General features: G+C 42.6%; 1 protein-coding gene and 1 non-coding gene across 2 annotated transcripts; one reads left to right on the top strand and one right to left on the bottom strand.

The window, feature by feature from the left end:
- Positions 1-199: 199 nt before the first annotated feature.
- TTI2 (TELO2 interacting protein 2) lies at positions 200-11,574 on the bottom strand. The gene is made up of 7 exons (XM_027865556.1): positions 10,893-11,574; positions 7,465-7,651; positions 5,794-5,886; positions 4,684-4,871; positions 4,439-4,582; positions 1,873-2,035; positions 200-649 (listed from the first exon to the last, which is right to left on the bottom strand). Exons 1-7 carry the CDS (start codon positions 11,486-11,488, stop codon positions 545-547), a joined length of 1,476 nt encoding a protein of 491 aa, XP_027721357.1. The 5' UTR covers positions 11,489-11,574; the 3' UTR covers positions 200-544.
- Positions 11,575-12,105: 531 nt separating this feature from the next.
- Positions 12,106-12,209, top strand: LOC114045571. The gene has a single exon (XR_003569396.1). It is a non-coding gene; the product is annotated as a small nucleolar RNA U13 (small nucleolar RNA).
- Positions 12,210-13,800: the final 1,591 nt, after the last annotated feature.

Genomic DNA, 13,800 nt, shown 5'->3' with positions numbered 1-13,800 from the left:
TGGCACATCATCATTTCCCACTTGATTTCACTCTTGTTGTTTAGTCGTGTCTGACTCTTCGTGATTCATTTGGGGTTTTTTTGGCAAAGAGACTGGAGTAGTTTGCCATTTTGTTCTACATCTCATTTTACAAATGAGGAAACTGAGGCAAAAAGGGTTAAGTGACTTGCCCAGGGTCACATAGCTAGTAAATGGCTGAGGCCAGATTTGAACTCAGGTCTTTCTAAGTATAGGCCTGGCATTCTATCCACTGTGCCACCTAGCTGCCCTTGATTTCACTCTTTTTTGCTAAAGATGTTTTTTACTCTTCTTGGTCCCTGCTCCTATGGAGTTAAGGGGAAAAAAGAAACAGGCCACCCTATTTCCACAGTCCCTTTTATACTGAGTGGGAAATCTTTCTGCTCCTGAAACTACCTTTGTAATTCAAACTATAGGGAAGACATAGGAATCCTTTTCTTCAGCTTAGGATGATGAAGGAAAGGTAACATTTTATCTTCAAATAAGAAAAAATATATTTATTTTTTTTAAAAGGAAGCGTATCTGTCTACATTCCAGCTTCAGTTGGTATTCCTGAAAGCTGCCGTACTTTTCTGATACAATCTAGTACCCTGTCATCTTCACAACTTTGGACGGCTTTGGCCAGCAGACTCTGAAACAGAAAAAAAAAAAGTCATGCTTTGATGTTTTCATCTCCTCTGGTTTATTGATTCTCCTCTTCTACAACATCTAACCCACAGTAGGAAGAAAAAACGAAATGACATTCTATTCTAGTCATTCTCGGAGTGGTCAGAACAGCTTCTGATTTAATGTGGAAGCATACCGTGGGAATTTTCTACCACCTTATGGACAGAAGCAGCAATCATGTAAATCACTTTGAGGTGTGACAGCTAACATGCAAGAATTTGAATACACAAATGATGACAAACACTACCACCAGCTTTCTGAGATTTTTGTAGGTTAATAAAGTTTAAAACAAAAAAGTGCACATAGATATTGAGTGAGTTGTTGTTGAGAAGTTACCCTGTAACCAACCAATGGGCCTTCCAATGGCAGCAGATCAGCAGAATGTATAACACTACACTAACTTCAACCTGCTCAGCCCTCATGGCCTAGTGAGGCCATGACTGCTTATATTTGCTCTTGGTGGCACATGTTTATTCCTTAAAGAAAAATTACTCTATTGAAAATGAAGAAAAATGGTATTTAAATTTTATAAATTAATATTGTTCAAAATGTCTCTCTTCCATTCTGGCCCAGGAAAAATTGCTGTTGGGAAGGTGGTCTGACCCTAACTCCTCTTTAATTTCTGGCCTAAGATATTCAATGTTTGTAAAGAAAGGAGTCCCTAAATCCTACTAGCACTGGCCATATTTATGAAAACTTGTAAGGGGGATATATCTTGAGGGCACATGCAGCTTTGGTTTCAAAACAGTTTGCAGTTTATAGATAATCCACAGTTTTATTTCTAATTCTAAGTTTGACGACTTTAAAAACCGAACAAAAGTGTTTACATGTTTCCATTTTCATATCTACCCTTTTCATATAGTAACCACATGGCGTTTAGGTTCTACGTAGTTCTCAACGTATATTCCTTCAAGCCATACCTTCTGCTATTCCCTTGTCTTCTACCATTATTCAAAATATTTCAGCTTTAGGGGAAGGGGCAGGAAGAGTAGCTACAATTAGGGTAGTCACAGCAGTTTTACTTTCTCAAGTACTCACTGGAGTAGTAGAGATTAAGGGGCCAGAACCTGACAACAACTTGTTATTCATAGGTGAGTAATATACACATCCCTGAATAGCATCTTGCAGGTTATAATCAGTCCTAGCATCATCACCAGAGATGGCATTCAGGGGCCAATTTTTACTTACCGTTACCTGCCCAGAAGAGCAGTGGTCCAAGAGAATAAGACAGTCAGTGGCCTCCTGTAGCAGGGCTGCCTTCACAGGCTCAGGTGTTAGACTCTGGTCCCTCACCACATCACATACCATTTTTAGGAGGGCCTTCAGGAAGATTTCTAGTCTGCAAGGAATCCTGAGTCCAGGAATATAAGAAAGCAGTTGTGACCAAATTTATCAGTCATACAATATTAAGATTAGAAGAATAATATAGCTAACATTTATATAGTACTTATTATATGCCAGGCACTCTGCTAGGTGCTTTACAATCACCTCATTTGAACTTCACAACAGCCTTGCAAGGTAAGTGCTATTATTATCCCCATTTTGTAGAGAAGGAAACTGAGGCAAACAGGAGTTATGTGGCTTGCCCAGGGTAAGCCAGTAAGTATCTCAGGTTAGATTTGAACTCGGGTGTTCCCGACTCCAGGCCCAGCACTCGATCTGCTGAACCACCTAGCTCCCTATTAACTGTTCTCTATGCTTCATCTTAAAGAGGAAATGTTGGGGCTTAACTGAGGGTAAGTGATTTGCCTAGGGTCACCCACAAGTTTGAGACATTGCCACAACTAGAACCCCGGTTTCTTGACTGTTCAGTGTTCTTTCTATTACTTTATAGACCTCTTATATATGGCCTATATTTCCCAAAACCTGGCCAAAGACTTAATTCCCAAGAGAAGTCAAACCAGTCTCTTTCTTTAGACCTGATAGTCCCCTGGCTTGGGAATGAGTAATTGCTAAATCTCAGTACTAGGACAGTCTGTCTACCAAATCCAGAGTAGAAAAGTGTCTTAGGATTATCTCTTCCAGGGGTTCATGTATGTAGCATCCTTTTGGCAGGCTGCTGAAGCCTATTAACTAAATTTTTAACAATTCATAATTAAAATAATAAATTTCAGTTAGTGAAAATATATTATTTTTCCTGCCTAAGTTCATGGACCCCCCGAAATAAATCTGCAGACCCTAGATTAATCCAACCTCCTTTCATAAAACAACAAAAAGCACACTCAGAAAGGTTAAGTCACAAAGTAGCAGAGTCTGGATTTAAATTCATGTCCTCTGATACCTCTGCTATTTCTGTTACGCCATTATTACCAGTGTTAGAGTAGGTATCTGACACTGGAGTGAGGGAAATAATGTTTGAATATTTAAAAAAAAATTTATATTTCATATTTCATAGTAACAGTAAAAATCCATACTTCAGCTAATAACACATCCATATCCTGCACACAGTTTGGCTTTCTCAAACAATTAACATTATTTTTCTAAGCTTTTCCCTCAAAAATCTAGTGACTTAACAGAATAAGAGTTGCTAGACTAGAACTAACTCCCAGGTTCAAATCCTTTCTCAACTACTTTTTGGCAGCGTGAGCCTAGCAAAGCACTTGACTTTGAACAACCTGTTTCCTCACAAGTTTGTTTTAAGGACCAAATGAGATAATGCATGTGAACTCTGCAAACTTTAATAGTACATACAGATTTCAGTTACTGATTATATCCTAACTCATGTCTGGAATGAACAGTTCACCAACATTTCTTCCATCCCCAAAGGGTAGCCTTTGCTCCAGCCATATTGGCCTCCCCACCTACACACACCCCACCCTGTCTTCCATATCCACCATCCATGCATTCCCACCTTTGTGTTTTTGTTAATCCACTACTTAAGCCTGGAATCCCTCCCTTTCCTCTGCCTATTTAAATCTTTTCCATCCTTCCAAGCCCAGCTCAAGACTTAACTCCCCTGGAACCTCCCTTGACTAATCTGACTCCACAACTGTTCTCTCATGTTGAATCCCTTCAGCACTCATAAGGACTCTGAGCCATAAAGACTATAATCTCATGTTATTCTAGGTCTGTCCTCTCACTTATTCATGTCTTCTTTTTTTTTTTTCCCCCTGAGAGGGAACCTGAAGGCAAGAATACCAATATAAGCAGGCTTACAGGTCTGGTTCTAATGAAGCTTGGTTGTGTGGGTCTAGTGAAGGGTCCTCTGTTCAAATGGGCCCAGGTTAGGAATATTGGGAATACGACACAGTGGGGAGAGAACTGAACTGGAAGTCAGGAAGCTCTGGGTTCCAGTCCCACCTCAGAGGAGACTGTGTGCCTCCATTCAAGGCATTTGACCTTGCTGTGCTTGTTTTCTATTCTATAAAATGAGGAAGCTGGACTCTGACTTGTTAGGTCTCTGACTCTAGAACTATGACCCCTACTCTTGGTATGACTGGGCCTTTCAAGAGAAATGGGTGGTGAGAGAGGGGCAGCCCTTGGTGTCAAGTGAAGAGAAATAAAAGTAGCCAGTGTCAGCATGGAAACGGGTCCATGCACTCGTAATTTAGAAATCTCTTCCATCTCTGACCACCTTTTCTTGAGTACCTATCATTTTCAAACATTTAAAAGAATTCTGACCTCTGATGTGGCACATACTGAATTATTTAAGTTGTAGACACTTCTGGGCACAGTTCTAAGGAGATGAAAATTAGACTTTTCCTAGAAAAGAGAAGAGAATAAGAGAAAAAGGCCCTCTTCCTGGCTCTCATACCTTGGCCAACAATGCTGGATGGTAAGTTTAAGCGTTTCCAATATTCTTAGCCTGGCCTCCTCCTCAGGTCCATCATAGACTTCCAGGTAGCCTATAATCACTTGTTCCAGTCTTTTCAAGTGTCGCACTGTCAGGATCCCCAGCCTAAAAATGAGAACCAAAGTTATGAACGGTAATAGTAATAATTAACATTTATCACATCTAAGTCCAGCAAAAGCAGGCAGATAGGGAGCCCAGGGGCTCACCTCCGTACAAAAGCAGGCAGGTTCCGGGCATAGGTTCTTCGAAGGAGGAGGCGGTACTCTGGTTCCATATGGGTCAGGGTCAACTGCAGCACGTCATCACAGGGACCAGCGAGTCTGCGCTCAGGGGCCTTCCACTGTAACGGCCTCTCCAGGACAGGAAACAGGTCCAGTAGACACTGCAACACTGCCTGAAACGTGAGAAGGAAAGGCGTCCAAAAGCCTTCTTTTATCCATTCCTGTTTCTTGGCACTCAGGGACATTCCATAGAATATAGGAGGGCTCTAGGAATGCGGTCCTTGAGGGCACATGCTATGGGACTAAGAAAAGTTTCACAGTAAGATCTTTCTGGCAGTTCCAGTTGAATATAACCTCTTCAAGGGATCCAAGATGGTTCTGGTTTGTAACAAGCTCTACAGCAGAGCAACCATTTTAGCAAACCCAGGACATAATCTTATCTTCCCTTCTCTTTTCTCTTTCCCCTTCCCTTCCCTTGTTTCCCACTCTGATTGGCATGGGAGCTCTGATCCGTTTCAGCCCTGAGCCAGTTCTTCCCTCCCCCCGATCCCCTTAGGCAACCTTGTGACCCAGCTCTGGGGCCTCACCCACTACCTCTTGGCCCTCCTAAACTCAAGAGATCCACCAGTCTCAGCTACCCTGTCAGCAGGGATTAGATGGGTGGGTCACCACATCTGGTCTAAGTAGTTGCAAAAAATAGAAGTGAAATAGGGTGAACAAAGGGAATATTTCTCCATCGTTATCTTTTTAGTCATAAAAAACTAATTTTGTTTCAATTACATGATCACACCCTTCCAACTGCCCCCAAGAAAGAGACAAAGCAGTGTCTGACCCATGTCTGACCAGGAATCCTTTTGTGGAGAATTTGGAATGTGGCTATCTCCTTGCATTTATATATTTTCACTAGTTAGTTGGCATTTTCACTCGATTTTCAGAATCAAAATGGGAACAACTTTTAGTTATTTATAACCTGGAATAGCTATAAATAGAATCCAAAATGTAAATCAAATGCCAGTTATTTCTTCTTCTCACACATGCTATCTTTTGTCCACACTTGAAAAATCCATATTTAGGCTTATAAGCAAGTTAAGTTACCTGGATAAGATCCGGTTCTGGTGTGTACAGATGATTGAATAAGGCGTGGTAGAGGACTTGTGATCTGTTAAATTGGCACAAATCAGCAGCTGGCTGCAATGAGACAGAGAACCCAATTAAAGGAAAGAGGGCCTGACAGAGGGTTATATTCAGCCTTTCAAACACCTTTCCTATACCACATCGGACACTGTCAACTGTTAATTACTCAAGGCCTGATTATTCAATCTAAAATCATGGAGGCTAGTTTTGATTCTGTCTTGTAGAACCACAGTGAATCTGAACCATAAGGTGAAGGGACCTTAGAGGTCATCTACTCCACGACCTAATTATATAGAAATGAGGAACCCGAGGTCTAAAGAAATGCCTTGCCTAAAGTCACAAAGTTAGATTATACACCGCCACAGTTTGATCCCAGGTCCGCTGACTTGCAGTCCATTTTGGCATCCTTTCAGGTCATTGTACTACTTGTGATTACTGCCACACATCAGGTGGGCAGGGAAATAAATTCACTTGTTTAAATTTCATCTCATAGCAAAAACATATGAAGAGCTAGAAGGTGCCTAAGTGGTCATCCAGTCCACACTCCTCATTTTATAGATGAGGAAACTGAGGCACAAAGAGGTTAACTGACTTGCCTGAGGTCACACAGCCAGTGCCTGTGGCAGGATTCAAACCCAGGTCTTCCTGAGTGCCAAGTCCAATGCTCCATCTGCTGGGCCCTGCTGCTTCAACAAGTAAGCTTTTGGTTGGATAAGTCACCTAACTTCTGTGCACATTATTTTTTTCAATATAAAATAAGAGGAATAAGCCAGATGATCTCTAAGGTCCCTTTTGATTCTAAATGTATGACCTTTAATTATTCAGGAGAAACAGCATAAAAGATATCATTGTGACTACTGGAAATACTATTGTGCTATAAGAAATGATGAACAGGATGGGTTCAAAAAAACCTAGGAAGTCTTATATGAACTGATGCAAAGGGAAGTGAGCAGAATCAGAGATCATTGCGCACAGCAACAGCAATACTGTATAATGATCAGCTGTGAATGACTTAGCTACTCTGATCAACACAATGATCCATAACAGTTCCAAAGGACCTATGAGAAAAAATGCTATCCACCTCCAGAGAGAACTGAGGAACTCTGAGTACAGATTGAAGCATATTTTTGTCACTTTATTTGTTTCTTGTTTTTGTGTGTACCTGTTTTCTTTTGCAACATGGCTAATATGGAAATATATTTTGCATTACTTCACATGTGTAATTGATTTGCTATTGCTTGCTTACTCAGGGAGTAAGGGGGGGCAGCATGGAGGGAGAGAATATGGAACTCAAACTTTAAAAAAATGAATGAAAAAAAATTTTAAATATAATTAAGAAATATTTAACAAAATAAATAATAAAAAATATTTTTAAAAGATATCATGACTAGATGTGGAGGTGGGTTAGCCCATGTAGTGAGAATGAAACACACATTGATACCCCCAAGATATATGTTAAAAAGAAAGGAATACCTTCAGCATATTGAGGATTTGTTATGGAAGATTTTCAGGACAAGCTGTATTAGCATCGCTCAAAATGGTATTTGCGATCTACATCCTACATTAAAGCATCCTCCCAACCTGGACAGAAAACTGTCCGGGGTCAACGTCTGATCCCTGGCAATTGCTTACCACATTGAGCACAATGTGATGGAGGCACTGCACACCTAAGACTTTGTTCTCAGTCTGGTAGTCATCTGAGATGAGCAGGGAGGGAGGGAGGATCCTTTCCAGATGATGACTCAGCCAGGGCCTAGTGACCTGATGCAGAGTCCACGAAAATATGTGCTTCGTGGCAGGGTTGTTCTTCCAGGATTCCCTGGAGAGGCAAAAATTGATTTTGTGATAAGAACCAAAGGGTTTCATGTAAAACACACTATTCCTATTTCTGAACAAACGGGACAGAAGTAGAGCATGCACCTTCCTCCTCCCTCCAACGCACCTTCCCTGAGTAACTCAGGTGCTCTGCGTTGCTTGTGAATGAAACAGCATCTTTCTACTTCCTAAGGCCAATTATCCATGGCATTGGCTGTGGGGACTAACGGGTCCATTACAGGTATCTGCCCCTGGACGCTGCACATATGTTTGTAGATATAGTATATAGGGTGCTAAGGTAATCTCCATTCATTTTCCCCTAGTAGCGAAGGGAATAGAGTAATTAACTCGTATTTTTACATTTTTTTCCTTCCCATATTACAAAGTGCTTTGTTATATACATTCACAATCGCAGATCAAGAGCTGGAAGGACTTTTAGTTATTTATAACCTGATTGAGCTGGGCTCAATCAGAGTCATCTAGCCCAATCCATTTTACAGATGAGGAAACTGAGACCAAAGGGACTTGTCTAAAGTCACAGAGCTAGTAGATAGCAGAACCAGGATCTGGGCTAAATTCCTGTACCACTGTTTTCAGCTTTCTTCAGTTCTTCAGCCTTCATCACCCTGCCTCAGTGTAGGAAAATAAAGAAAAGTAAAAAGTCTTTTTATGACTACACCTTGAATATATGAATTTATTTCACTTTCACTCTAGTCCTTGTCCACCCTTAAATATGTTTGTCTGGACATATTGTGGCCTAAATTCTCTCTCTCTCTCTTTTTTTTTTGACAAGTACTGGAAATAGCTTTAATCAAAAATTATAAAGTCCAAATCTTTCAAACCCAGACAATGAGTACATTATGCCAGGGAGAACAAAATTCAAAATATTTTTGATCAAATATCTGCTAAGTGAAGATGAATAAATAGAGGCACAAGAGTTAAATAATAATGCAAAAATGAAAATATGAGCTATTTCATAAAGGGATGTGACTTAGTGTCACAAGTGAAACAAATAGCACATATTATGAGTTCAGGGTAGAACAATTTACATGACCACTCTTCTAGACAGCGCTTCATGACTCTAAGGAGGGGGACATGTACTAAAGGTGAATTGTTACTAAGTTTTCCTTGCCTCATGAGGCAATCATAGCAGAGTGGCTAGAGGACAGTACCTGGAGGCAGGGGGACCAAGTCTAAGCTTGGACACATACTGGCTGTGACTCTGGGAAAGTTACTTCAACTCTCAATACAATTCTAAAACATTGCAGAGAAGATGTCAACCTGCATAGGTAGAGGGAAGTTCCTCATTCTAGAGCCACCTATATCAATGTAATCTCTTTGAAGCTTCTAACCCCTCTTTCATGTGGCAGCCTAGAAAAGGAATCAGGAGACCTGGCTTCTTGTCTTATTCCTGCCCTGAAACTGGCTGAGAAAATCAGTTAAAAAGAATGGATAATATAACATACTATCCTGCTTTTGCAGGAAAGATGGAGGGCTATGGGTGCATAAAGCTGTGTACACTACCTGATATGGTCACTGTATCTCTGGGTTTTTCAAAACTTTTTTTTTTCTTTGTAACAAGGAAGATTTTAGTGGGGTGAAGAGGAGGAGATAGAAGTTTCTGTTACATAAAACCAAAAGGCATCTATACCATTTTATAAATTAAAAAAAAATTAACTAACTGCACTGAGCCTCAGTTTCCATATCAGTAAAATATTAACAACCTACATTTCTAAATCTGGTGTAGACACTTAGTAGCCGTGTGATCCTGGGCAAATCACTTAACCTCTATTTGCCTTGGTTTCCTCATCTGTAAAATGGTAGTAATAAGAGTAATAAGAACAACCAGGGTTGCTGTGAGGATCAAATGAGATCTTTGTAAAGCTCTTAGCACAGTGCCTGGCACATAGTAAGCACTACATGCTTAACTCTCTTCCTTTCCCTTCCCTCACTTCTAATTCGGTGCCCTCTGGGTAAACAATGAGGTATACAGAAAGGAGCACAGACTTGGAGTCAAGGAGAGACCAAGGTTTGAAGCCCAGCTCTGTCTCACGCTAGCTGTCTGACGCTGGGCGTTTGCATCTGTGAATGTAAGATTTCCGAAGCACTTTACATACATCATCTCATTTTATCCCCCTCTACACATATTTAAATAATAGCTAATGTTTATGTAGCACTTACTAAGCACCAGGCAGTTTTTGTGGTTGTTCAGTCGTGTGACCCCTGTGGACCATAGCATTCCAGGCCCTTCTATCCTCCACTATCCCTCTATGTCTCTCCAAGTTTACATTCACTGCCTCCATGACACTCTCTATCCATCTCATTCATCTTCTGCTTTCTCCTTTTCCTTTTGCCTTCAATCTTTCCCAATATCAGGGACTTCCCAATGAATTTTGTCTTCTCATTGCATGTAGGCCAAAGTATTTAAGCTTCAGTTTCAGTATTTGACCTTCCAGTGAATAGCCTGAATTAGTTTCTTTAATTATTGACTGATATGATCTCCTTGTTGCCCAAGGGACTCTCAAAAGTCTTCCCCAGAGCCCTAACGTGAAAGCTTCTATTTGGGGTGCTCAGCTTGCCTGACAGGCCATCTTTCACAGCCATATATTGCGGGGCAAGGCGATGTCTCTGCTGTCCAGATTTGTCATAGCTTTCCTTCCAAGGAGCAAGTGTCTTTAAATTTCATGGCTGCATCCCCTCTCCAGTGATCTTTGGGCCCAAGAATATAAAATCAGACACTTCACCTTCCTTAATTTGCCAGGAAGTGACCAGACCAGATTTTTTGATGTTCCCTTTCAAGTCAACTTTTACATTTATCATGACCCCTATGTATTTTTTTGGCAAACACATTGGATTTGCCATTTCCTTCTCCAGCTTATTTTACAGATGAGGAAACTGAAGCAAACAGGGTTAAGTGACTTGTCCAAGGTCACACAGCTAAGTGTCTGAGGCTGAATTTTAATTTAGGTCTTCCTGACTCCAGGCCCAGCTCTCTCCTGGAGCTCTATCCACTTTGCCACCCAGCCGCCCCTCACCAGGCACTGTGCAAAGCCCTCGACAATTATTATTTCTTTTGATCCTCACAACAACCTTGGGAGGTAGGTGCTATGATTATGCCATTTCACAGGTTGGAAAACGGAGGCAAACAGAATTTAAAGTGACATGCCCTGCATCTGAACCCAGATCTTCCATCTAAGCTTCTAGGATGCTAAAATGAAGCCAACCAGAGAGCCTACCGTACTCACTTGTTCAGCTCCGGTTTGAGAAGACCCATCACCGCTGTGAACATGCCTGATTGGTCCTCAGTTTCTCCTCGGAGGAATTCTGCCACCGACACACAGTCGGTGACTCTCAGCAGCAAGGCCAGCACCTCTTGGGCCACTTTCTGGGATTCGGGACTGGTCCACGTGTGCTCCTGGCAGTGCGTGACCGAGAAGATGTAGATGTGCGGGGCGGCGGGGCGCAGTGCGGGCATCACCCCGGCCGGACCCAGCGAGCCTTTGGCAGCCTCCATTCTTTCCAGTAGCCCAAGGAACACAGCCCCGACGCGGGCTGCTCGCTCTACTCCGAGGGTTGCCGGGGCGCCACGGGCATCCTCTTCTTTGGGTGGGGCTGCCTGGCCGCACAGAGTGCGGGCCACCTGTCCCAGCGCTTGGGGAATCCCGGGATCCCCCTGCAAGAGCGCGGGCCAATCCGCTGCTCCTATCAGGGAGTACAGCTCCTGGACCGCTGGGTCCTGGGCCGCCCTTTTCGTGCTGGGTGCGCCCTGGCAAGTGAGCCGCTGCAGGAGGCCGGAGAAGGTCTGCCCAGGGGAGGGTCCGCTGGGGTTCTCCAGCTCCATGCTGCGGGGGGTGGGGCGGGGCTGTGGCCAGAAGCTATCGGGACGGAGGTGCGGGAAGCAGCCCCGCACCCAACCAGCCAGAAAATAAGGATAAAGAAACTCCAGATATAGGGTAAGGCCAGGAGGGGTTCAAAAAAGATCAGGGCACCCCTAGCTCAGCTAAGGAGGAGAGAACTCCTCCATCTTCCCTGCTCCAGGCTCGGGACAGCGGTATACAATTTTCGTCGGGGTCTTGGCTGCTGTGGACGTCCTTCTCGGGCACCTGAGCATGTAATAACTAATGTCGTAAAGCACCAGGCCAGCTTCTTCCAGTACAGTCGCAAGGTTCAGCTCCGCCTCTTCCCCGGGAAGGAGAGAAGCGAGGGGGCAGGTGAGGGGCGGAGTCTCTAGTCGAATATATTTGCATAGGTAATTAAACCCCAATCTTGGAGGCGTCTTCCTTTTTTATCTTCATCAGATGAAAATGAAAACGAATAAAAGCTTCGTAGGCTGGGACTTCGTCCATTAAAAGCCTTAGACTTAATAAATTCTGCATAGGCATTGCGGCTATGAGGTCGCGCTCAGCTAAAAGTTAATGGCGAACTCTGAGGTCTGTTGATGGGGCTCACATGGTTTAGATCCTTCTGGTTCATAAATGTGATGAGTGGGTTTTTGCACGCGATTGCGTGAGATGTGCCGTCCTGTTTTTCTTGTTACGCATAGGTACATAACCCATCTGATTTGAGCCGGATGTAGAAGACTTTTAGAGTTCATTTGTTTTGCTGGGTTGCTAGTGGTAGGGAGGTGTTGTTGTCTGAGGTAGGTTTTGGAGGGCGGTGTTGGAAGTAATTAGCCAGTAGACTATCGTTGTGGTGAAAGGTGTGTGGGTTACGTGTGTACATCGTTATTGTTGGTCAGTGACTGAAGAGGAACGTATTGTAATTGCTGGTGTTACGTGAGTTAAAACTTCATCGGCCTCACGGGTGTCGCGTTGAGTTTCGGAGTTAAAGACGCTTTAAGGTATAGTTTATTGTTTAGGCAGGTTACGTGTACGTATTTTCTACGTACGGAATACGTGTTTATTGCGAGGTGTTTTTTCACCTGTGAGCATAAACGTCTTTTAAGAGAAACAATAAAGTACAATTTAGTGAAGAGGGGTGGTGTTTAATATGTTATTGTAAATACTTGATTTAGTAGGGTGAATTCTCAGGTGTACTTCTGGCTTTAACCCGTTTTGATATGTTGATTTGAATCCAGCCTCACACAGATGTGAGTTGAAAGACAGAGAAATATTGTAATAAGCAAATAGTATCTTTAAAATATTATGGAAATAGTTTTGACCTACCAGACCTCCTTCTTTGTCTTAGGGACTCTCAGGAGTTCTTATTCACAGTTTGGCAACTGCTAATCTTAGTACATCTTCAAATAGTGTTACAGATGAAGAAGCAGACCCAGAGAGGGAAACAGTTTTGACCAAGTTTGTGGAACTCAGTTGAAAGAACTGAGAAGGAAGGGCTTGGGAGAACTGGAGAAGATCTACACCAGGATTTTGGAACCTGCCTCGAGGCAATATGTAGTCCTCTAGGTACTCAAGGGGGCTGAACTTGAGGACCTAGAGGGCCACAAATGGCCTCGAGGCCGAAGGGTCCCCACTCTTGAGCTAGACTGTTAAGTCAGACAAGCATTTTGCAAATACTCTTTGCCCCCAGGCACATTACTAACGTCTGGAAATACCAAGAAGGGTAAAATACCATCTCTGCCCTTAGTGAACATATATTCTAATGGTGGTGACAACGTGTAGTTAACTTTTACAGAGAAGATTTATACAAAATGGAGGGAAGGCAATATGAGGAAGGCATTAGCAGCTGAGGAATCAGAAAGACCTCCTGTAGAAGGGGGGACTTAAATCTTGAAGAAAGGGAGAACCCTACTCATTCCACACACCCTTCTCTTACAGCTGTGTTTCATTGGCTTTTAGGTCTGTGCCTCCATTTGTAAAGCAGAGGGGTTAGTTTAAGAATTTCCCCACTGGTAAAAGGAGAGGACAGGACTATATTATGTCTGAAGTCAAATAGTCCATATGTTTCTTTGATCCTTAGTGTCTTTCGGCCACATTGTTTTCATTCGCCTCCCACTCACTGGATGTGGGAGGAGATTTACTGACTTTGACCAATAGATGGCAGCAGAGACCCCAATAAAGGCTAAGTCTGTTTCCCAGCAAAGCAGAGCCAGAGGTGTGTGGAAATGGGGTAACCACAGACATCTTAAAACCTTTGGAATAGTGTTCTATCTACAATTCATCACCTGAAAACCTTTGAGCTAATCAATGAAAA

This window comes from Vombatus ursinus, unplaced genomic scaffold (assembly GCF_900497805.2).
Source record: "Vombatus ursinus unplaced genomic scaffold, bare-nosed wombat genome assembly UNPS02014778.1, whole genome shotgun sequence".
NCBI lineage: Eukaryota > Metazoa > Chordata > Mammalia > Diprotodontia > Vombatidae > Vombatus > Vombatus ursinus.
This window is presented reverse-complemented; position numbering and strand designations above follow the sequence as displayed.